This window comes from Miscanthus floridulus, chromosome 4 (genome assembly GCF_019320115.1).
Source record: "Miscanthus floridulus cultivar M001 chromosome 4, ASM1932011v1, whole genome shotgun sequence".
NCBI classification, from domain to species: domain Eukaryota; kingdom Viridiplantae; phylum Streptophyta; class Magnoliopsida; order Poales; family Poaceae; genus Miscanthus; species Miscanthus floridulus.
Window position 1 is genome coordinate 102,512,687 of NC_089583.1, and position 26,074 is coordinate 102,538,760.

The window sequence follows — 26,074 nt, forward strand, 5'->3', positions numbered from 1 at the left end:
TCCAGTGAGCTCCACGAAGTCTGGCCATGGCATCACTGCCCTCGACCTGGCTCGGCCGCCGCCGCCGCTGCCAGCTCCCCTAAACCGTTCGCTGGCCATCCCCACCGCCTGCCCTACCTGCATCCCCCGGGCGGCCGACCATTCTATACCCGCCGGAGTTGTTTCTTCTTCCTCTCTGGCGACCTCCGTCTCCTGCCGGAACCCGCTGCCACCGGAGCTCGGGAAGAGAGAGGGCGAGCGTGGGCGCAGGCGAGTGAATCGGGCGCTGGCAGTGCCTTCTCCGACAGTGGCGGCGAGCGCAGGCGGTGCCTTCTTCACCGGCCTCGCCGTCCGCACACATCGTACGGGCTTCCCTTCTTCCCCGCGCACATCGGACGGGCACGCGGGTGCGCACACCGAGCGTCGCGAGCACACGCGCTCAGAAACAAGCATTTCCGTAAAAATATTACTAAAACAAAAACATAGCTAAAAGTACTAGTATTTGTACAAAGGTTTGGAAAAAAACCTATTAATAAGGGAGTGGAGATTATACTATACACTTCAATATACCCCCTCTCTCCTTAAAAAAATTATAATTCTGATTTTTTAAGGAGTCAAATGATTTGAACCTTGAACAAAGTTATATAGAAAAGTACTAATATTTATACTTAATATAAAATAATGAACTTATTTGACTGATGAATAATGTAATTATTATATTTTATTTAGAGTGAGGGAGCATTTTATAATAAATAAAATAAATAATATAAAAGGTAGTAAAGCCCCACCTACGGCTACGGCTACGGCTACGGAAGCAGTCATCTTCTTTTAGCCAATCTTCAAAGAAGGCTCAAACCCGACTCGCAAACCTATAAAACCCCGGAAGAATTCGCGAGCTTCCCACGCAAATGATCCGTCCGCTCTACCGACCAATCCCACCTCCCCCGCCCACGGCCGCGCCTGGAGCGGCGGGCCGCGGGCGGCCACCCTTGCCGTCATCACGCCACCGCGGGGAGCGCGGCGCCCACCCGCGCACCGTGCGCACCCTCCCCCACGTGTCCCCTCTGCCGCCCGGGGGCCCCGCCTGTCACCGACCGTCCCCGGGGTGGGCAGCCGAAAGCGACGCGTGAAGCGCTCTGCCCTGCCTGCTGCCCTCAGCGCTCGCCTCTCGTCACGCGCCCCCTCCACAACCCCCGATGCGATGGGTGCCCCTGCCCCTCGATAGCCGCGCCGCTCTCCTGCCCCCGTTCCCCATTTGCATCCTCGCCCACCTCCCTGCCCTAGCGCCGCCCTCCCCTATTCGGCCGAACGCCGCCGCCTCCGCCGCAGCCGCATAGGCCTCGCCGCCGCCTCTGCTCCGCCCCGCGGCCTCCGGAGGCGCTACCCGCGCGCGATCCGCCGCTGCGTCCGTTGCTCCGGCATCGATTCGGCGGCGCGGGGAGGTGAGATGGATCTCTACCGCGCGATTTGGCGCCACTTTTGGGCGGGTTTATGGGGGTCTTGTGTGGAATTTTGTTGTGAAATGGTTTGCCGGCGGATGGAGTTTGGGGTTAGGACGGAGACGGAGATTCGGATTTGGGCGTGGGTGGTGGCTGTGCCGTATGAGCATGTGAAGCTAGTTACAGGCGGCCAGCTGCTTTTGCAAGCTCTGATGCTTCTGCTTCTGCTGGCAGGGTCCGGTTGGGAGTTAGTCTATCTGTCTGTCTTTGCAGCTCTGTTTCTTCTGCGCTTGGGTAAAAATGCTGTGAACTCCAAAATTAGGGGGATTCAGTTCAGAGGTGAAGATTAGGGTGGATGTCCGGTCTGAAGTAGCAGTGGACTTTTGATGCCTCTGTTTGTCGTGACCTGGTTCCAGTGATAGCTGTATCGGGTGCTAGGTTATGGTTATGACAGTTTATCATATGGGCTTTTAGAGAACAGCAAGACATGGAATGTTTGTGGTAACTACTTAAGTATTGTTTTGCTAGATGAGTTATGCTACCTAGCTGTGCAAAACTGATTAGTAAGGGTTTATAGTGATCTTCCTTAATTGGTTTTGGCTATTTATTGTGTTCTGCCTTTGTATGTTAACTTCCAATTTGGGTATTAATTAATGTGATTATATTAACAAATTTATAAGCAACAACCCACTAGTTCTGGCTGATCTTGTTTCTGTCGTTTAGCTTTCACACTCAGTTATTTCCTATGCTATGAAAATTTGTTCATTTAAAGCTACTATGTAAAAGGTAGTTTATTATGTTTGCATTTGCTCTTCCACAACAATATTCTCTAAAGAGAAAAGGGAACTTTCAATTGAACCAATAGCCAAAGTAAGATGAGTAATATCCGCCTTTCTTTGTCTGGGACCTTGAGTAGAACTGTTCATTGACATCTTAGTACAATGTTATGCCTCAAAATGCCTACTGCTCTAATGCATCAGCACTCCGTATCCGTAGTGTTCTTATACTTGATTAAACCACGCTTCATCTCACTTGAGATCTGACTCTTGTCCTGTGATCGCATATGTATATTAGATTACAATAAACAATGGTTAGTTTATCTATTACGCGTTGTCTCTTTTGAACTGGGTTACTAATGACAAAAAAACATGTTTCTCCTCATTTTGATTGCAGTATGTGATATGTCTCTGGTGCAAGTGTGCTGAAGATGAAGGAGAGGAGCTCTTTATGTGAAAGCACAGCCGATGGAAACTGGGGTTTGAAATATAAAAGGAAAAGAAGCAAGTTAACAGTTAGCCCATCTAACGAGAATGAGGCTACCTCACCAACATCAGACTCTCCAATGAGCCATGCTTCCACCAAAAAGAAGTTGAAGCACGACACTAACATTTCTCCATCAGCCAAGAAGATAAGAGGGCACGATGGGGTAAATTTCTTACCTAATAACTTTTCATAGTTGACCTTAGTCTTTTGTGTAGATATTATTTGTGATCTTTTAGATACGATGTTGTGTCTGATTAATATACTGTTCTACCTTTATGTGCCGCACTTCTATAATACGAGTAGAAGGCTTAAACAATGATTTAATAATGTAGCCATTATAGAAAAGACGTTTTTTCATGGAGCACACATAGTATTATTTTTGTTAAACACCTGGGCTTCAGTTAGGTCTTCAGGAGTAGTTTTATACAAATACAAGTATAAGCAAGCCAAGTGAAAGGGAACTTACATGTTTTATTAACATGTGAACTCTCTCACAGATGAAATAGTCTGTCAGACTCCCATGTACGTGAGATATGACTGAGCCCGGAGCTCCTATGGTGCTTTTTGTTTCAATATACATGCCTGCAACTATACTGAACTGACACATCTAAGTAAATTATGATACATGGTTGTGGGGAACTTCTTAGCAACTGCAATTGAAAAAATGTTTATGAATAACAGCTGAGCAATTACATCTTTCTCCAATTATCAACAAGAACTATAGTACCCACTCTATCTCAAATTATAAGGCATTTTGACTTTTCTTGATACATTGTTTTTCCTATGCATCTAGTACATAGTGTATATCTAAGTGTATAGCAAAAGCTATGTATCTAGAAAAGCCAAAACGTCTTATAATTTGGAATAGAGGGAGTATTTTTTTAAATTTTTTTTTGAGGTTTATATACACTAGCTATTTATGAATTGCTTTGTATGTGACCTCTGTTGTGGTTTTAAAATTTGCTTATCACTTTACTTTTGTTCTTTCAGTATTTTTTTGAGTGTGTAGAATGTGATCTTGGTGGCAATTTGCTATGTTGTGATAGCTGTCCTCGTGTTTACCACTTGGAATGCCTCAATCCTCCTCTTAAGGTTTGTATTGTGCCCTCTTGTTTGGTTCAAAAGTTACAAATTTTCATTATAATGACCGGATTTTTAATCCTTGCCTTCTTCTGTCCCCAATCTAGCGTGCACCCCCTGGGAAGTGGCAATGTCCAAGATGCCGTCCAAAAAAAGGTAGCTTGAAGCTGTTAGGTAATGTAGAGGCTGACACTTCGAAACATGAAAGAAGTACAAGGATGTATGCAGGTACGGCATCAGATAATCCACCTTCGCATACAAAAGTCTCCTTTAAGACCAGGAACTCCACACAAGACAAAACTGGATCAAACGAACAAGGAAAACACTCATCTGGTGGCACAATGAAGGGGGGTGACCCTGGTATGAAGAATAATGAAGTTGAGAAAAAGAAGACACTGATATTACATTTGAAGAAGCGCTCAACCAAGGAATTATCAGAGAATGCTAAACCCTCGAAGACAGAATTTGTTGGAGAACCTTCAGAAGAGAAAATTGTTAAACATGGAAGTGTTTTGAAACTGAAGAAACATCCACACCGTATGGACTTGTCTCCAAATAAATCTAAAAGCAAGAGGCAAAATAGTCAGAGAGAGAGTAAAAGATCTGGCACAAAAAAGCTTAAATATTCAATGTCTGATGATGACAGTGTTTCCTCATCAGAACCATCGACATCTCTTGATAACAGTGAGTCACCGCCAAAAAGAAAACCCTCCAATGGCAAAGCACCTTCAGTCCAGTACCAAGAAAGGGAAAAAGAAAGTGAAATTTGTTGAGAAAAAGCACTCTGAGGTATTGAAGCTAACACTTTGCTATGTTCAAATATTCATCAACTAAATAAATTTTCCATGTTATTTGCTCAGAAATGGTCCAGATTGATTTTGTTTCTTACTGGTGATTTGATGGACAGATTAGTATCAGTTGTTCACATTGATCTGCCTCCATTTACTGTAGTGCTATGTTTTTCGTTTTCTGCATGTTATTTTTCCTTTTCATTGAAATTGACAACTTCCCTGTTATGATTACTTAAGCCTCTCTTTTTCGGTCAGTTATAACTCTTTATAAATAAACTGAATAGCTTAGGACGCAGATTCAAATTTTGATCATGTACTAACAATTCTCTTTTTTTTTTTGGGTAAACATACCATATAATGCTTTCTGATCACCTTTTGTGCATCCTGAACATAAAGCTGGCTTGATCACGTTTTTTCTTTCCTTTTTAACCTTCTGTCATCATATATTTTAGTGCCACACTTCTTTTATTCTTGTCTCTGGCTGCTAGTGTGATAGCATCATTAGGCAGCTGCCCACCCCTGTTTAGCTATTGTGTGCTCATCTGTTAACAATTGCAATTCGTTCAAGTTTTGTGGCAAGATGAATACCTGATCAGATGCTGCTCTCTTATCCAATGTCCTAGCACAGTAATTTTGCAACACAAATATGCCAGAGTGACGCTCATGTACCTGCAAACATGTTGCAGGAGCAGGGTGTAGTAGGAGACAAAATAATGACTCCCCAGGAGGATCAGCAGGTTGGTTGCAATTTACACTACATTGCATCTTCATACAAGCATTCTTAGTCTTTCCTCTGTTTTGTCCTATCATTTGTGTTATTCTCATCTGATTATCATTATATGGTGGCCTTTGCTTAGGTCGATCGCATCCTAGGCTGTCAGCTTCAGACGAGCCAAATCAACCCAACATCCCATGCTTCATTGGAGCAGTTTGAATCAGCTAATCTCAAGGTGGATGATATGGAGTCTTCTAGAAATGGTACAGTGGAGGATATATGTGCTGATGAATCAGCCAATCATAGTGGTCACAGTTTGGAAATGCAAAAGGATAGTAACAGTAAATCCCATGAAAAGGAGTCAATTAAGCAAGAACAAGCCAAGAAGATATTATCAGTATGTTCTGGTGATGAGACCAGTATAATGAAAGATGATCAAGTAGACAGAGAGAATGTTTCACATTCCAAAAAAGGTGAAGATGAGACGACATCTGATTTGCCAGCAGAAAAGGATGATACCAAACTTGCTGTCCGTAGAGCTGATACAATGGTCAGGACCAATCAAGAGCATACAGATGAAAGTAAGCAGCATGGGAAAATAGAAGAAATAACAGATAAGGACTACAATGATGCTGGATATGAGTTCTTGATCAAATGGGTTGGAAAATCAAATATCCACAACAGCTGGGTTGCTGAATCCGAGGTAAAAATATTAGCAAAAAGGAAACTAGAAAACTATAAAGCGAAGTATGGAACGAGTTTGATAAACATTTGTAAGGAACAGTGGTGCCAGCCAGAACGAGTTATTGCTCTTCGTGCTTCTGTAGATGAAGTGGAAGAGGCTTTAATCAAATGGTGTGGTCTTCCTTATGATGAATGCACTTGGGAACAAATAGATGAACCTACCCTGATGAAATATAGCCGTTTGGTCACTCAGTTCAAGAATTTTGAATGCCAGGCTTTGGATAAAGATGTGGTAAAAGATTACGCAAACACAAGGAACCGACAGGAGCTTAATGTGTTAGTTGATCAGCCAAAAGAACTTCAGGGCAGGCATGCTCTTCCCTCATCAACTGGAAGCCTTGAACTGGCTACGTAAATGCTGGTACAAGTCAAAAAATGTTATCCTTGCTGATGAGATGGGTCTTGGAAAGACAGTGTCAGCTTGTGCTTTTCTATCATCCCTATGTTGTGAATTTAAGATTAGTTTGCCATGTCTTGTCTTGGTTCCTCTTTCTACAATGCCCAACTGGATGGCTGAATTTGCATCTTGGGCTCCTCATTTAAATGTTGTGGAGTATCATGGTTCTGCAAGGTCAAGATCTATCATTCGCCAGTATGAGTGGCATGCGGGCGATGCAAGCCAGATTGGCAAAACAAAGAGATCATACAAGTTTAATGTTTTGCTTACAACTTACGAAATGGTGCTTGTTGATGCTGCATATCTTCGTTCTGTCTCATGGGAAGTTCTTATAGTTGATGAGGGACATCGCCTGAAGAATTCTAGCAGCAAACTCTTTAGTTTACTTAATTCATTCTCATTTCAGCACAGAGTTTTGTTGACTGGAACTCCCTTACAGAACAACATTGGTGAAATGTATAACTTATTGAACTTCTTACAGCCTACTTCTTTCCCTTCTCTATCATCATTTGAGGAGAAGTTTAATGACCTTACAACAGCAGAAAAAGTAGAGGAGCTGAAGAAACTTGTAGCTCCTCATATGCTTCGGAGGTTGAAAAAAGATGCAATGCAAAACATCCCCCCAAAGACAGAGCGAATGGTACCTGTTGAATTGACATCAATCCAGGCTGAATACTACCGTGCTATGCTTACAAAGAACTATCAAGTACTGCGCAACATTGGAAAAGGTGGTGCTCACCAGTCTTTATTGAACATAGTAATGCAGCTTCGGAAAGTCTGCAACCATCCATATCTTATTCCTGGAACTGAACCTGAATCTGGTTCACCTGAGTTTCTGCATGAAATGCGCATAAAGGCCTCAGCAAAGCTAGCTTTGTTGCACTCTATGCTAAAAATATTACACAAGGAAGGCCATCGTGTCCTTATTTTCTCTCAGATGACAAAACTTCTTGACATCCTTGAAGATTATCTGACTTTAGAATTCGGTCCTAAAACATTTGAAAGGGTTGATGGCTCGGTATCTGTGGCGGAGCGCCAGGCAGCAATTACTCGCTTTAACCAGGATAAGACACGTTTTGTTTTCTTGCTGTCTACACGATCATGTGGACTTGGTATTAATTTGGCAACTGCAGATACTGTTATCATATATGATTCAGATTTCAACCCACATGCTGATATACAGGCGATGAACAGGGCACACAGAATTGGGCAATCGAACAGACTTCTGGTTTACAGGCTTGTAGTACGTGCTAGTGTTGAAGAGCGTATCTTGCAATTAGCCAAGAAGAAATTGATGCTTGATCAACTTTTCGTTAACAAATCAGAATCACAGAAAGAAGTGGAAGATATCATTCGCTGGGGTACAGAGGAACTCTTTGGGAATAGTGACAGTGTGGATGATAAAGATAGCAATGAAACCTCAGGTCCTGTTGCTGATGTTGAATTTAAGCATAGAAGAAAGACCGGTGGCCTAGGTGATGTTTATGAGGACAAATGTATTGGTGGTTCTACCAAACTTGTTTGGGATGAAAATGCTATTTTGAAGCTGCTTGATAGATCAAACCTTCCATCATCAGTGGCCGAAGGCACTGATGGGGACTTGGACAACGATATGCTTGGTACTGTGAAGGTAATTTGATCTGTATGCCTAATTGCTTATTCCTAAATGGTGATTATTTATGAATTTCTTTTGGTAAATTATGATATCAGGATTTCGTTCTTATCCATGTGTCAAAATTGTTGTTAAATTATGTAATCTGTTGTCAGTATTACATATGTTACAAAGTATGTCCACTAAATTTGGATCTTCAATTTTTTATCACATGAATTAGTACTCCATCCTGAGTAAGTTGTTTGGTTGGGTACATAGCTTTTGCTATGCACCTAGATATATGCTATGTCTAGATACATAGTAAAAACTATGTATCTAGAAAAGCCAAAATGACTTACAATTTGGAAAGGAAGGAGTACATATTTACATTTTGTGGGCCCCTACATGCTGACTATGTGCTAGGAAACACCATCCCACGTAGCAGATTTATCCTGCCCAGACACCTGCCTGGACCTACGTACCACCTGACTTCTAGTGGATCACCTCTGTTATCCTTTTTTTTTTTGTATATGGTGGTCTAGGTTTACTTTGTGCTATTCATAGTTTCTCATTGGAGATCTTTCTAACACTTTTCTCTTTACTTCCCTCTGTTAAACAGTCAATAGATTGGAACGATGAGCTGAATGACGACCCTGGTACCAATGAGGATATTGCACCTATTGATAATGATGGGAGCGAGCAAGCATCTGAATCAAAGCAAGGTGCTACTAATCGTTCAGAAGAAAATGAATGGGATAAATTTTTACGTGTCAGGTACTCTGCAATACCATATAAACTTGTATCTTTTTGTCTAAGGCCTTGTTTAGATTGGGGTTAGGAATCGGTATTTGACACTGTAGCACTTTCGTTTGTATTTGACAATTATTGTCCAATCATGGCCTAACTAGGCTCAAAAGATTCGTCTCGTAATTTACAATCAAACTGTGTAATTAGTTATTTTTTATCTACATTTAATATTCCATGCATGTGTCCAAAAATTTGATGTGATGGAGAGAGAGTGAAAAAACTTGCAATCTAAACAAGGCCTAACAATCCCATCACTGTGAGAGTTAAGTAGGTGCGATGTGATGTGATGGTCCTAATGATGCACCTAAAAATCTTCCCTCATTTTAAAAAGTATACTTGTCAGAAAGCAAAACAAATGGAAGAATGAATACTCCAACACTAGCATGTATAATAAATAATTCAAAAGTGTGGTTTATCAACTTCTATGCTTTATGCCATCATAATGGAGGCAAAGTTTGTGTTATTTCTTATTTAGGGGAAAAATGTACATGCATGCACCATTCTTGATTTGTACGGTGGATGCAGTTGTGCTGAATAGACAGAATTTGGTGCCCGCATGGGCATCAAAATCTTTGGACCTAGGAAATTGTTCACAGTGAATCTATCTACCTACTTAAACATAGTTTGGTGAGACAAGGAAAGGCCTGGGTTCCTCTGTAGCAATAATTGATCTGCTTGCTTAGTGTGCTCTCTCTCTTTCGACCTTGAGGAATACTATAATAATAATAATGTTATTCAGATGGGAACAATATCAAATAGAGGAGGAGGCATCTCTTGGCCGAGGCAAACGTTTAAGGAAGGCTGTTTCTTACAGAGAGACATTTGCAACACTTCCTAATGAAGCTTTAAGTGAGGTATTTTCCTGTTGGACTGACCTTTTTGTGCACATTTCTCACTTTCCATCAAGGAAGCATTGATGATTCATTTACTGCTTTGCTACTAACTACATGAAGACTGATAAAAATCACATAGATTTGTCCTACATACTAAACACCCCCTCTGTTTTCAAATATATGTCACTTTTGACCAGGTAAATGTACCAAGGAAACCATATTGTCTTGGGCTTAAATGTGACAAGAATACCCTCTAATAGCAGCACACACTCAAATATGGCGGCATCCCTCTGTTTGCATTGTAAACTCATTTTAAGCCATGTGAACTTTTCTGAAAAGTATGTGTTGTCGTACAATTTTGAGGCTCATCTCACTCCTTTCTTCATAATAAGAGGAATATTTGGTGCTCAGGGGTGGTTGGCGCCCTCGTTAATATCATGTTGCAATGAAAAAATCATGTATGTGGTACACATAAAGTTAAGTATAGTTGCAACAATTCAATTTGAAATTCATCCTAGATGTTAAGACACGAAATAGACAAGCAGCCAACTAGCACTGTTCATCATGTGCTGACAGTGACACTTGTCTTTTTTGAATCATCAAGATGAATTTCAAACTGAATTGTTATGGTTAAACTTAACTTGGTGTACTGCATACATGATTTTTGTGATGATTTTTTTGAAACATTGCAACATGATATTTTAGTTAAAGAGGACACCATCCCCCCTGGGCACCATATAATCTTTGTTCTTCATAATGATTGCTGTGACTAATATGTGTACATTGAATGGAATATGTGAGCACTCATTATTTATTCAGCGAATTGCATTGTGGGTACATCAACTTGCACTGAAGTTGTGATCAAGGCATTTGTCTTTTAAGTTGCTCAAACATGTCACCAAATTTGGTTTCTGTGTGTATGCCTTGGACTGGGATGCTAGGATTGACATGCTTTAGGAGTCAATTTTAGAGTATAGAAGGATAGGGTTAATCGAAGGCTCATGTTTTCCTCCATAGCTCACATGAATAGCGCGTGTAAATTAATTTGTCCTGTGTAATATTGCACATTAGAAGGGCGGGCCTGGTGCAAGCGGTAGAGTCTTACCGCCTGTGACCGGAAGGTCCCGGGTTTGAGTCGCGGTCTCCTCGCATTGCACAGGCGAGGGTAAGGCTTGCCACTGACACCCTTCCCCAGACCCCGCACAGAGCTGGAGCTCTCAGCACTGGGTACGCCCTGTGTAATATTGCACATTCCAAAGGTATTTGTATGAATTGTTACTTTTCATTTGCTGTTGTCCTTTCATGCTTATCTTCCAACTGTTTATGATATCTTGCAATGATTTGCTGATATGGATATGTAGGACTCTGATGAGGGAGATGAACCAAAGAGAGAATATACAGCAGCTGGACTGGTCTTGAAGGAAAAATAGTATGCTCTCTTCTCCACTCTCTCCCTCGCTTTCTGTCATGTGTGGAATTTCGGCCCATATGCTAGCTTGCAAAGGTGCAATTTTCATCTTCAGGCACTGATCTGCCTCTGCTTTTGGCAGTGGAAAGCTTCGAGCTAGACAAAAGGAAAGGATTGCCCAGCGGCACATTATCAAGAACTATGCTGATGATAATCTTGAAGAGTTCATGACTCCATACGACTCTATTGCTAATGAACCTGCTGAAAATCCCTTGATAATCGTAGAAGACCCAAATTCTTCACAGCTATCTGGTGCGAAACGTTTTAGTGAATCAACTGGAGAAATGAGGCAATCCTCCAAGAAATCAAAGAGATATTCTGAAATCCCTCAAGATATTTATGCCAGAATTCCTGGTAATGCTGCTTCATCTAAGCACCACTCAAAGGCCACCGATGACTTCAATCCAGGGACCCCAAATCACCTGCTACCTGTACTTGGCCTTTGTGCTCCAAATGCTGATCAGGTGAACTCATACAAAAACTCACTTTGTGCACCAAGCATAAAGGAGCATATAAGGGCTAGTGGTGACATAGTCAACAAACAACTGTCAACTTCTGCTGACCATTCTAATGAGCATAGAAACGAAGCTCAACCAGCTTCTGATAAGGCCATCTTTCCTGGTGCATCTGAGGAGGCTTTGCGAAGAATAAGTAACATGATTCCAGAAAGTTATTTTCCCTTCAGTCATGTACGTCATCTTCCCTAGCCTGGCACTCAGTCCAATTAATTGTTCGTATAGTCAGTGTCTTGCTTTATCATTCTTCTTTGGTGCATTTGTTTCTTCACAAGTCAAAACTTTTAAGATAGTTTCTTTCTCACTTTCTTATTTCTTTATTATTTACAACATAGCTCAACTGTTGATATTTGATTTTATGGGTAGTATTAATATAGCAAATAAATCATTCTCAAGAGGAGCATACCTATATTTTTTTTTATCAAGTAAAGAGCGGTATTAGCAAGCAGGAAAAATAACACTAGTTCTTATGTGCAGATTCCTCCTATATCAGGGAAGGGGGTTGATCCTGTTGAAAATCCTGGACCCTCCATTGCATCATTTCAAGGGAAACTGGGTCTTCCAAACTTCAGTCTGGAAGACAACACTCCACTTAAGCATATTAAGCCTGTACCTGATATATTTCCTAACCTGTCACTGGGTGCTCATAAGGATTATATTCGTAGTGCTGTCCCAGAGTTGCCAGATAGTTCATTGTTACCGAACTTCATGGCAGATGTTGCTGGTACTTCAAAGCAAAAGTCATTTATGTCTGGTCTACTTCCTGGGCTGGGTCTTAGCCCAGGGCAATCAATCCATTCGGCTATGCCTGATAATCACAAGAAAGTCTTGGACAACATAATGATGCGTGCTCAGTATGCCTCAAACAAATTCTTGAAGAAGAGATCAAAACTAGATTATTGGTCAGAGGATGAACTTGATGCTCTGTGGATAGGAGTTCGTAGGCATGGAAGGGGAAATTGGGATGCTATGCTTAGAGATCCAAAGTTGAAGTTTTTGAACAACCGAACTAGTGAAGAGCTGGCCTCGAGATGGATTTTGGAGGAGCAAAAGATTATTGATGAACCTATGTCTACAGCCACCAGACGTTCTTACTCAACAACATTCCCTGGAATATCTGATGCAATGATGTCTCGGGCGCTGAATGAAAGTAATTTCTCTAAAATGAGGATGGAGCAGCCTAAATTGCAGTCCCACTTAACTGATATTCAGTTAGGTTCTAGTGATATCCTATCCAGATTTCCTCATATTGAGGCTGCTAATTACATTAACTCAGGGGAGGGTGGCACACCTCATGTACCATGGCAGGATTTCAAGCATAGATCAAGTTATGGTGGAGATTTTCCTGGTGGTGCATTTGACAAGTTGGAGAAATCTGATGTTGGACCAATCCCGCCATTTATGCCAAATCCTTTCATGACTGATAGCATTGGTTCACTTACCATAAACAGAAAAAACAATAGTTCCATTCCGCACAGTGAAATTAGGTCAAGTTCTCATGAGAACATTCTTCTTTCTGGTGTTTCGGATGGACAGATCAACTTGCTTCATGAGATGCAGCGTCGTGTGAGGTCAGGCAAACAACCCATCGAGATGAATCTCAACCACATAGACCACTCAAATCCTCAGCTTGATAATACTAGTGACCTTGGAGGTTTAAAATCAAACAAGTTACCTCATTGGCTTCAGGAGGCTGTACGTGCTCCTTCATCTAAGCCACCTGAACGCGAGCTACCAGCAACTGTTTCAGCAATTGCTCAGTCCGTGTGCCTTCTTCTTGGAGAACAAGAACCATCAATACCTCCATTCTTGATCCCGGGGGCCCCTCTTTCTTGCCCAAAAGATCCAAGGATTAATTCAAAGAAAAGGAAACTCCGCAAGGCTCAGCAATCTACCTCTCATGTAGAGCATTCCAAAATTGGATCTGGTGAAGGCGATTGCGTCACTACCCCAGCACACCCGTCCATTGAAGCTACAGCCGCCCCTTCTGTCGATTGGAATGATGGTGCACCTTCACTCAACTTGAACTCTGCATCGTTGTCATCTTTAGCTGGCAGCAAGGGGCAAGATGAGTTACCTCCCACATTTGAAGAATCAAACCAAACCGTGGATGGTTCAGAAGCTCTTGCAGCCAAGTTGGAGGCTCCTGAAATTGGTTGTCAGATAACTAGTTCCTCTCCAGTAGATGACAAAGCTAGCGAATCTTCTGGATCACCAGTGAAGGATACTCCTGACGCTGGAGTCAGATTGCAAGGATCAGATAACTCAGCTATGGCATTTTCTGCACTCCCACTTGTTGATGAAGCACCTGGAACAAGCAGCAGAGCAGCTGGCACGCCTGTGGCATGTGATTGCAGTGACTTGAAAGAGGATGTTCCACTAGACAACGCTGAAAGCACCGGGAACCTGGCGGAGCCGACAGACGAACTCACTCTTGCGGACACGGATGCGGTCGTCGCATCAAGTTTTTTATCTGCTAAAACAGACAACGAAGATAGAGTGGATGAAATGACCTCAGACGAGCATTAGACTTGAGCCAGTTAGCTCGACATTCCTTTCTCTTCCGTTCAGCAAAACACTGGGATTTTCCCTCTCCCAATGTTTCCAGTGTTGATGATCTCATGTTGTGTAATGATTTAGTGCAGAGTGCAGATAGGATAAAATCCAAGGACTAGTGGTACTTCTTAGCAGTAGTAGTTGGGCACTAGTCCGTCGGGAGCAACTCTTGGAAACCTGTATACAAGAAATGTATATTTTGCTAACATGGTGTTGGTTGGGTGTGTAGACTGTAGACCGCTATTCATTTATTTATGCGTATATGGTTTAGTAATTTGCCGTCTGTCTAGCGGTGGCTGTAAGAGTAGACATGATGTCATGACGATGATATTGCCCTGCCATGAGTGGTAGCCTGATAGAACATGGAACTCACTGTCCCCAGCTGTTATTGTTAATTTTTGCGGATGCATTTATGGCTGGCCTACGTGCCTCGGCAAAGAGAAGCTGAGATGCTGTGTTTATTTCGTTAGATCGGTCTTTGTGGGAGTTTGTATTTAATAAGCTGTCATATAAGCATTTATGTTAATGTCGCAATGTGTTTTTTTTTAAAAAAAGAAGAGAGAGGAAGTGAGTTTTACGAGGATGAAACTTTTTTGATATAATTATCAACTCTCTATAAGTTATGAAAATAAATATCTATAAAACCATAAAATAAAACTCCATTGACAGTGGGTATTTTATTCATGTTTTATTTTATTTTATACGATATGATAGTCTTGAAAACAATTCTTGTTACTGAGATAGGCCTTAGAAGCCTAGAAGGTCGGAGCTGAACTTCACTATTTTGCTTTTTTTTTTTTTGAAAAAGTCCTCGTGACCTTAACTATTGTTGTGCATTTGCCTTTTTTTTTTTAAAAAGTCCTCCTGACCTCTCAACTATTGTTGTGCAATTTACCTCTTCAAATTAGAAAACCAGATGTTTTGACTCCTTCAACCATTGAAGCTGTTTTTTCTCCTTGGATGGTTTTTAAGGCAGTTTCTAACATGGCGTCACATTAGATGCCACATTAGTCATGAGTGAGGTAAATTAGAGTTAGGGGTCAAATAGGCTTTACAAAAAGTTTCAGAAATAAATCTTAAAAAAAAACTACTCAATTTTTTTTTGAAAAATATAGAATTCAATTCTAAAATCTAGTTTAATCTTAAAAATCATATAAAATTTATTCTATTGTAGAAAAATATGAAACCAATTTTAGATTTTTTCTAAAATTATGCTTTATATTATAGTGCATAGACTAGATTTTATATGATCTTATATGATCTCATTTTATTTTATATTTAGTAGTATATACTCTTGCTATATATGTTATAATTAGTCTATATCGACGATTCATACTACATACAATTTAAAGTGACTTCGACAATAATATAAGTGCCATGCAACCACCTTATACTCAATCCTATTTGATATGAACACAGGTGACAACTTGACCCGGAATACGGATATGGCTGCAACCTTTTCTGGTCTGGGCAGTAACTAAACAATCTAGCTACTTGATTGGTGTCGACTCCTATATAGGTCCTACTAGATAGATATATCACCACACCACAAAGAAACATAATTTCATCGTACATGATGTTTTTTCCTTCTTGTTTGGAAACCTGTATATGATTTTTTTTTTCTGGTGAGATTTAAATTAATAGCACAAAATTGACACATGAGAATGATGTGGTAATAAGTTAGCAAAAAATTGCTAGCTGGTTTTATTCCCTGTGGTTGAATCTACTCACCTGGAGTTTAACTATGAGGTGGTTAAATGATATTATTTTTGTTATCACTGATATATTAATTATAATAGATAATGAGAGATATAAAGTAAATAAACACAAACTGAGACCATATAAGTTCCAAATATTTCCAATCTATGCACCATAATATAGAGCATGATTTTTGAAAATATCTAAAACTGGTTTCATTTTTTATAAGCTAAAGTAAATTTTCTATGATAAGACCAGATTTTGGAATATTAAATTCCTTATTTTTTTTACAAAAAATGGGTAACTTCCTAAAGATTTTTATTTAACTTTTTTTTGAAAAAGTTTATTTAACCCATCTCTGTTATCAACTTTGTTCAATTTACCTCATCGTGGACTGATGTGGTGCCACGTAGGATGTCTGGCGTGGCATCACACGTGAGACTAAACCACCTTGAAAACCATAAAAAAAGGTAAAACAACTGGTTTCAATAGTTGAAGGAGCCAAAACATCCGGTTTTCTAGTTTAAGGAGACATGGCCAACTCTAAGAACACCTCTATATTTTTCCTTATTGATAGGAATAGAGATTTTAGCGAAAAATAACCTCCAACTTCTTTAATTAGATATCTAAATATTGTCATTCTCTATTCTAGATTTCTCGCTAGTCAAAGATGGAGAGCAAGATTGACCTTTTAGAATGTGTAAGGTATAGAAAAGCTATGGCTTTTTAGAATGTGTTAGATATAGAAAAGTTATTGGAAGGTGAAAATATAGAGAGCTATTTTTATTTAAATGACTCTCTAAATGATGATTTAGAGAGTGAGTTCAAGAAAAACTCTTCAAGATGCTCTAAATCGGACCACAACGATAGTTAAAGGAGGTCAGAAGGTCTTTTTCTTTTCTTTCTGGATTGGCAAAGCCGCCGGGCAAAATGGCATCTGCCCCCACATCAACATGAGAATGCGGAGTTGGGTTACAACTTACAAGCAATTTTCAGTTATAATGCATTGTGGATTAACCCGTCTAAGTCTGTCTGAAGCAGCTCATTTTGCTGTTCTTCTCATACGCCCCCAAAAAATACTCTCATTTTACTCTTCTTATACACCCAAAAAAAAAAGGTAAAGAAATTATTGCAACCTTGAGCATATAGAAATTAGTAGGCACCGTTTTCAATCTAAACAGCAGGTTGTTGCATTTACACGTTCTCAATACTACATGCATGTATCCACATTATTTGGTGTCAGTATACATTGCTACTTCTGCAACATGTAGAAGGAATGAATTGTTGACCAACCCTGAAATTCAAAACATACCCAAGGTTGGTAATACATCAAAATTCACTGAGGCTGGCTCCTGCAGAAGAGAGTTCAAGTAGGCTATGTTAGTAACTTGTAAAAGCCCAACGAATTCTTTGCACAATAATCATTAATAGGGAAATAGAGACTCAACAATATCACAGCAGTGCAACCGGACCTCTCGAGTCTCGAATTCTCGAGGGCTTGATTGCTTAAGAAATCATGGAAAACCTTTATGTCATTCCTCATGTAACATAACCACAAGTGTGACTTTAAAACAACTGCTGCTAGAACATTGAACTCAAGGGAAAGCTCAGGGCCAATGCACACTGTGATACAGGAACACAGAACAAAATCACTCTGAATTGGACAATCTTGGGTCACTACACTGTTAAGAATGTCATTTGGAAGGCTAGGTAGGTGCCATCCAAGTGCAATTTTTTTGGAGTGACTGATACTCCAGGACAGAGCACAAGTCTGAATCAGTACAAATTTCAGACTTTGCCAGGGTGCAATGGAATGATAGAACAATTTGGTTCAGAAACAGGTTGGAGTGATCAGGGTGAGATTCACAATGCAAATGGACTGGTGAAACAGAGAAAATAAATATTTCTAATTCCCAATGTCCCAAGCGGTTGTCCAACCAGTACGCTAAACAGCAATAACAAATTATTTTTTAGGGAAAACCCAAGCAAGATTGGGTAGGTTAGAGATGAAACTTGAAAAGTAAATTTCCTGATTGTATGTTGTACCATAAAAAACAATTCTGAAACCTAAGTAGCACTATTGTACCTTTACCAAGAAAGTTAAAATGAGAATGCACTCATCATGGTTCAGTAAAACTCAACTCCATTTCTTATTGGGAAGCCGTCCATCCAGGTTCATAAGCTTCCAAAAACCCAAGCTTTGCCTTGTTTGGGAGGTCATGTGGATGGACAAATGGAACCCCTTGTGGCCATCCAATTTCAGTTCTAGTGTTCTCACACGGACTATCCAACGACTGGATGTGGCTTTCACATTCTTTGAGATTGCAAAATCTCAGCTTGATGCCTTTCTTATCTGCAATGTCCTGAACACGCTCCTTCAGGACCCTCTGTGCTTCTAGGCGAAGTCTTTTAGAAGGAGGGAGTGGCTTTGTTCTTGCATTTCCCTTCTTTTTATTCATCACAGAGTTGAATGATGCTACACCAAACAACTGAGTAAGCCATCAATACATGTTATTCCAATAAAAAGAATACAGTTCTGTAAGGCCTGTGGCCAAAAGTTTAATAACAAATAAATCATGAGCATGATCAATCACTTTCAGATTTACAAAACCATTGACAGTGAAGAGTACAAATAAAGAAAACCTTATCTAGTACACACTGATTAAGCTGCCTATCCATGGGGTTAACTCATTCATGCCAAACTTTAAGACATTTGATATATTATTGTGTTACACACAATATGAGACCATGCTTGTATAAAAGAGTTGTATCATGTTGATTTATATAATATAATTCTACAAAGTCAGTTAGATGTTTTACTTTATCACTATGCAAGAAGAAACTTTTCATAGACTAGATCACTCCAAATCTAGGCATGGCTGGTCCAGATCTCCATGTTAATATTAATGATATGCATACTATAAAGAACACTGTTCTAAAAAGACCTCAGTTGTTCTTGTTGTAGATACACTTTATTTTCTTTTTTAAACTAGGGTGTTTACACTGTCCAGGATTGAACACATAATTGCACTTGTTTTGGACTACATCTTATTATAAATTTGTATAATATTGGGAACATATTCACAACAATATGTACTGGAAACATCACGCATTGGTTATACAAATGGTCACGCACGAGGCAGGCAGCGCAATTGGTGTCACAAAGCAGTTTTCTCCAGAACCAAGTAACCAACAGATGGCCATACACATAGTATCAGGCACTCTAATTTAATGAGGGAGAAGATATCATGACATGAGACACAACAGCAGCTTTTTCATGTACTCTTTACAGTCACAAATAAGTGATGTTTTGGACATTAACATGGTCTTCAAAACACAGCTTTGACTACTAATTTTGTTATAATTTTTTTTGAAACATAGTGAGCATACTTTTTTTTGCTATAAAGATACCTGTATATCATTATAAAATATCCAAACTCAATACATAATAAATAATAGTTATAATACGCAACAAAAGTTTGGAATTGTTTACTTAGGACAACCCAAACATCACTTATTTGTGACTGAAGGGAGTACATGAAAAGTATATTTGCATATAGCAACGAGTCAGAGGCATTAACTTACCCGAATCTTGTTCTGTGTGTAATGATGGTTCAGTCTTAGGAAACAGTTGATCAGCAAAATGATCTGTCTGCATGAAATCATTAACTGGTATGGGGACCTGAAACTGAGCATCAACGCCATGGCCAGCAGCTCTCATCTCTGAACCACTCAGCCTTGCAACTGATCTAGGCATGAGCTTGAACATCAAAGAACATCGCCCAAACATACATACATGTATGTTGTCAACCTCTGTTTTATGTACAGCTGGATTTACATAGCCAGCGGTTTCCTGATAAAGCGCAAGGCCAGGATAGACAACAACATCGTGTGGACCAATATCCCCATCAACAAGAATCCAGCGTCCATGTAAGTCATTAACATATAGGCCTGACCTATCTGGCTTAACTAGGGTAAGCAAAGTCTTATCAATCTGTTGCTCCTGCTCAGAAAACATGAGCAAGTGACCATTATCTTGAGAAGCAATGCTGTGCTGATGTGCTCCTTCAAATGATGGCCTTGAATGACAACATGCTGAAAGAACAGAAGATGATACTTCCTGGCTTCTCAAGGGTATGTTGTCAAGTATCTCAGTAAACGCACAGCTACGCAAATTCAATGAGAAACTGATTGCATCCATGATATCTTGAGAAACTTTACCCAGCACCGAAAATATGTCAGGCAAACCTGACGGAGGCAATTCTATTTCACCACTGGGATCTGTTGCAGTAATACCAGGCCTGTAATCATACATTTCCAGACACATCTGAGGATCAACATAGTAACCAGAGGTCTTACACCATTCACGGGAATCATCCGAGTGGACAGCCTCGTTCGAATTATACCCTCGCTGGTGGAAGAAATAGAGAGCCGAGTCCAAACCTGACCTCAACAAGGCACCATCAGCTGGTGACAGCTGAATGATGGCTTACGCACATCTTATAGCTGTCAGAAGGCAGGCCCTCAGAGGCCGTGAGATCAACTAGATGCACGCGGCCAAGCGATGCAAGAATATTTCCTGCTGCATCATCCATTAGAATTGATGATGCTTGAGGATGTCTAGTTCAGTTCAGTGGAAGGGCGGGCTTGAGGCATGCGGGTTCACTCCCAGTCTTATGTTGGAGTAAAAGATACCCCAATACGTCTTATGGAGTCAAGTAAGATCGATCTCGATCATAAGGACTACTGATCAAATAACAACAATGTCCGAATGACTCAATCACAACGACGTCACGCGGCTACCAAATCTGCTCGACTACCTGCGTGGAGGAAGAAGAAGATTGAGATTTGGACAATCCGCAAAACAAAGATCTTCGACCGACCAAGTATCCATCAAAGAAAGCAAAGGGTACCTTACCAAGAAAAGAGAATCCACTCAGGTCAGGATGGATCCCCATTCCCCTCGGGCCAAGCAGGGTAGGAGGACTGCGGCGACTAGGCGAGAAGGATACGTGCAAGTGTCGACCTCGGCGAAGTGGATGCTATCTACGATGGACAAGGAGCCTTCGGGAAGAGAAGGGAGGAGCGACCTAGTGCCTGGACCTGGAGGTTGAAGCAGCGGCGTACCTACTAAAAGGGGAGGTAGGGAGGTCCTACCAAACTCTGGAACCCTTCACCCCTCAATTTTCCCGGCGAGATCCGGTCGCCGCCGTGTTGTTTTCTGTCGAGCGCCGCCTGCAGTCGCTGCTGCATCGAGCGGAGGAAGACGAACGAGGACGCGTAGTTGGGCGGGCCTAGATTGGCCCATCAACTGTAGGCCACCGCAGGCCGCTGCGGCCATCCACGCCGACGCCGGTGCGCTACTCTGACCGGTTGGCGCGCCAGTTGGGCCTTGTGGGTGGGTTGTGTTGGTTTTGAGTTTGAGCGAAAATAAATAGGTTACACCATAAAATATATGAGTCTAAATATGAAAAACGAGATGAAGTATATGGTTGGAAGAAAAAAACCACCATCTCCCCTTCCGTGTTTTCTTACCATTTTCATTCAACAACAACAACAACAACAACAACAACAACAACAACAATAACAATAACAATAACAATAACAATAACAATAACAATAACAATAACAATAATAATAATAATAATTCTCTTCTCTTTATCATTGTACAATTACATATATGTCATTAATATGTTTGTTCTGAAATGAGTATAATATTGGACAAGAAATAAAAAGTTAAGACTCCGTACATTGTATATGACTCGGACTCATAAACCATGCTCATACAAGTTATAACAACTCATATCTAGAGATGACATAGAGTTCGACATCTATAGTATTGGGTTCCGTTGCAACGCACAAACACATTTGCTAGTTTTAATAATCATAAATCACAGAAGAGGGTAAATAATTTGGAGATATTCTTTTACCGGTTATTTTGGATCTCTTGCATCAAAGGAGAAAAATAAACATATCAAAAAGTATATCTTGCCCGTGATGTAGGTAAGTGCGTTTGAATTTTTTTTTGCTCTTTTTCGACTGATTGTTGTTGTATCCTCTAGCCCTGAGCCTCTGTTAGATATACTCTTTTTGGAGTTTAGAGACTGGGATGACACGGGCAAACAAGTTTGATGACCTAAAGACGTTTCGTAAGTTTAGGAATCGAGATGACACAGTAAAACAAGTTTGAGGATCGTCAGTGAACTTACCTCTTATGAATTTTGGAGAGACCCGTTACATAACCTTATGCATGCAATGGCCAGTCTTAGCCGGTGATTAGGAACACTATATAGGTAAGGGTACCAATGAGTGCATCGATTTTTCGAGAAAATGGTGCAATGCATGTATGTTGTTGAAAAAAAAGATAAGTACAAACACTTTACAAGAGCGATCCTGATGCTTTTAGCTGAAATTCTATTAAAGATGGAAGTATAAGGATTGATTTGGGTCAATATGGAATTGTTACCTCATGCTCATTATTTATTCCCCCTGGTTGGTAATAATAGGAGCGGTGCAAATAATCTATGCAGCTTCAACTTCTCTTGGTCAACGAAATTTCAAAAAAAGAATAGCCTACTCCTCCGTATCTCACATGGGTTTCATAATTATAGGAATTGGTTCCATAACCAACATTGGACTAAATGGAGCTATTTTACAAATATTATCTCATGGATTTATTGGTGCTACACTTTTTTTCTTGGCGGGAACGGCTTGTGATAGAATGCGTCTTGTTTATCTCGAAGAACTGGGGGAATATGTATCCCAATGGCAAAAAAAAAAAATTACCATGTTTAGTAGCTTTTCAATGGCTTCTCTTGCCTTGCCGGGAATGAGCGGTTTTGTTGCAGAATTAGTAGTATTTTTTGGACTAATTACTAGTCCAAAATTTATGTTAATGCCAAAAATGCTAATTACTTTTGTAATGGCAATAGGAATGATATTAACTCCTATTTATTTATTATCTATATTACGGCAGATGTTCTATGGATACAATCACCTGATGTGGCCGTTGATCAACTCCAAGAGTCTATCTAAACTTTTTTTTTTGAGATGAGAGTCTATCTAAACTTCAATCCCTATAGAAAGCCATCCCAATAATATTATTTTCTTATATTTTCTTGATAGAACTATCATGGATTTAGATAGCGGTAGCGATGTAGCCTCTGCACCAGTGAAGAGCGACGATATGGTTTTAGAGGGCAGAAAAGACGAAAAATGGTCTATGAAGTAGATAGAAGCCTGTTTTTGATGTACGTGCACGTTAACACGTTGAATTGGCCACGTACGCAAGAGCAGAGAGGGTGGAGACGGAGAGAGCGCGCCGCAGGGCACGATCGATCGCTGGGGTCCGGGGGAGGGGGAGGCAGCCCAAACTGACGCGCGCATGCATCGCGCGGATTTGAAGCGTCGCTGGTGCCGTGGCCCGTGGATTTCGCCGTCGTTTCGCGAGGGGTTCCATAACGGGCGCCCACACCTCCGATCCGTCACCACTACTCTTTATAAAGGAGACCACGCGGACGTCCGCGCCACCATCATCTGATCACCTCGCCAGTTCATCTCCCACCGCCGCAAACCTAACCGCCAGTTCGGCCGGAGAGCAAAGCGATCTAGGGAAGCAAGCGCGCTGCCGCCGGCGAAGAGGCAGATCTTCGTGAAGACGCTGACGGGGAAGACCATCACGCTGGAGGTCGAGAGCAGCGACACCGTCGAAAATGTCAAGGCCAAGATCCAGGACACGGAAGGTGATCCATCTATCCATTGCCTCCTCGATCCGCCTCTCTTTCAACCTTTTTCTTGTTTATTGGATAGATCGATTAACTACCCTTCCAATTTGCCCAAAGTGGACATTGTTGACTGCCTTGCTTGCTTGAATTTTAATTTGCATGCAGGCATCCCGCCGGACCAGCAATCTTCGCCGGGAAGCAGTTAGATGACGGGCGCACCCTGGCCGTCTACAACATCCGGAAGGAGTCCACGCTGCACCTGGTCCTCCGTCTCCGCGGCGGCGGCCGTGGCGGCTACACCCACCATGCGTGTGCCGTGGGACCTCATCAACCTTGCCCGCAAGCACAATGAGAGCAAGATGGTCTGCCGCAAGTACGTGTAACCTCTGCCTGATCCTTATCGTCTACTCAGATGTTTAAACTCTAGTTAGCTCTGTCGCGCAATTATACGAACTGTGATGTGTAGTTAATAATGCCGCTCAATGCATGATACAATCTGCTAAATTGGCTTCAATGTAGTGGTCACCATATGCATGTACTAGATTATTTTTACATACATATATTCCAATCCAACACATGAATTGAAAATGTGAAATAGTTTTATATCTTGATATACTTTCATAATGTTAGATTTTTATTCGATTTTGTACATCTGGTAGTAGGTATTGTTAAATGGTTTGGCCTACAATGAATCGTTTAGTTTGTGGAGTTGCCTTCTTTTGCAGCAGCTAAATATTGCAAAATTTAGCTGTTCTTCTATCTGCAAAGTTTGGTTGATAAGAAGTTGAATCGATGCTAAAGTTTTTTTTTTCCAATGTATTTGATTTGATTTTCAGGTGCTATGCACGCCTTCACCACCCCAAGGCCGCAAACTGCCGCAAGAAGAAGTGTGGCCACAGCAACGCGGTGAGACTTATTTTTTAATTTCTCTGCCACAAGTGTCATCACTTCACCATTGTAATATCAGGAACACTCACTATTTTGTTGATCGATTAGCGTCTTCTTTATGTTGTCCTTGACCGAAATAAATCCACGGTACTTCTGAGTTCGTATTGTGGTCCTTCCGGTTATACTCCCTCTCTCCAAAAATGAATCAATTTCTAGAATCACCTTAAATCAAATTAATATCTTATATTTGATCAATTTTATAGAAAAGGGTAACATCATTTGATACTAAATAAGTATATATTATGAATATACTCCCCCTGTTCCAAATTATAAGTCGTTTTAATTTTTTTTGGTACATCTATTTTGCTATGCATCTAGACGTACCAAAAAAAAGCCAAAGCGACTTATAATTTAAAACGGAGAGAGTATATTCTATGATATATCTAGTAATGCTAATTTAGTGTCATAAGTATTAATGTTTTTCCATAAATTTGGTCGGTCTTAAAATAATTTGACTTAGGGTAGCTCTAGTCTAAGTTGATTAATACATCGGCATCAATAAAATAAAATTCCTAGTCCAAGTTTTCATTTCATACTATGCTACACAGTATCCATAATTGCGTTTTACAACAGTTTGTGCATAGGCAGGTTTAAATAATTAGCAGCCAACAGCATTAATTATTAAGTTGTAATAATCAATAATGATATTGATGTATCCGTCCTTTGATCTGATAGTTTCCGAACATTGCTCTTCTTTTCAGCTGAGGGCAAAGAAGAAGCTCATGTGAGCCATTTGGAAAGCTAGCAAGTCCGAAAGTGCCATCCGTCAACTGAATAATTGTCGATATCTGCTACTAGGGTTTTTAGTTTACCTTGTTTATTTCCCACTCGATATCAAACCTTGTTTTGCTATTCGAAAAATTCATGCCATTCTGTTGCATGGCTGAGACATGTTAAGAAATGTTTGAATTCTCCTATACTTGTTCATTCATTCGTTCATTATTTTGGCTACCTACTCAGTGCATAAGGAGCGGGGGCACATGCCCCACTCAAATTTCGTGTTTCCAAAAAATGTCTTATTCTGCATACGTACGTGTTAAGCACCAGACCAGTGATCTTCGCAATATTGGGCTGCACCACATTTCTTGCCATTTTTCGTTTTACCTGCAGCAGCGAGCTGCAACAAAATCGAGGAATCGGATCGACCAAAACCAAAAACCCTAGTCTGGTCTCTGGTTATCTCAAATATTGTGCTAGCACCACACCTACAAATAGAATGTATATTTTCTTTAAAAACAGAATTTGAGTGGGGGCACGTGCCCTGCTCCTTTTGTACTGGGTCCGCCCCTCGTTGTCATACACTACTACACAAACGATTAACCGCGACACTCCCCCGATGGCCTCCGAGGCGGGCGTCCATTTTAGCCCGCCACGGTTAATCCCGTGATTTACCGATGCGGGCATTTTTTATTTACCGTGACAGGCTCTTTTGTCCGCCACAGTAAATTAATTTACTGTGGCGGGCGTCTTAAGATGCCCGCCACGAAAAATACCCTATTAACCGTAGCGGGCATCTTAAGAAGCCC

The 26,074-nt window shown here is 40.8% G+C and overlaps 1 protein-coding gene and 2 pseudogenes across 1 annotated transcript; 2 read left to right on the forward strand and 1 right to left on the reverse strand.

The window, feature by feature from the left end:
- The first annotated feature begins 910 nt into the window (after positions 1-910).
- LOC136550182 (protein CHROMATIN REMODELING 4-like) lies at positions 911-14,555 on the forward strand. Its single transcript, XM_066541671.1, is given in 13 exon segments — positions 911-1,421; positions 2,592-2,844; positions 3,672-3,773; positions 3,869-4,492; positions 4,494-4,550; positions 5,239-5,289; positions 5,410-6,318; positions 6,320-8,038; positions 8,619-8,773; positions 9,546-9,660; positions 11,001-11,068; positions 11,190-11,796; positions 12,100-14,555. Coding segments are annotated over 12 exon segments (6,678 nt in total). The 5' UTR covers positions 911-1,421; positions 2,592-2,625; the 3' UTR covers positions 14,152-14,555.
- A 2,245-nt stretch (positions 14,556-16,800) lies between these two features.
- On the reverse strand, positions 16,801-21,184 carry LOC136552380 (uncharacterized; annotated as a pseudogene).
- A 2,238-nt stretch (positions 21,185-23,422) lies between these two features.
- On the forward strand, positions 23,423-25,481 carry LOC136548954 (ubiquitin-ribosomal protein eL40 fusion protein-like; annotated as a pseudogene).
- Positions 25,482-26,074: the final 593 nt, after the last annotated feature.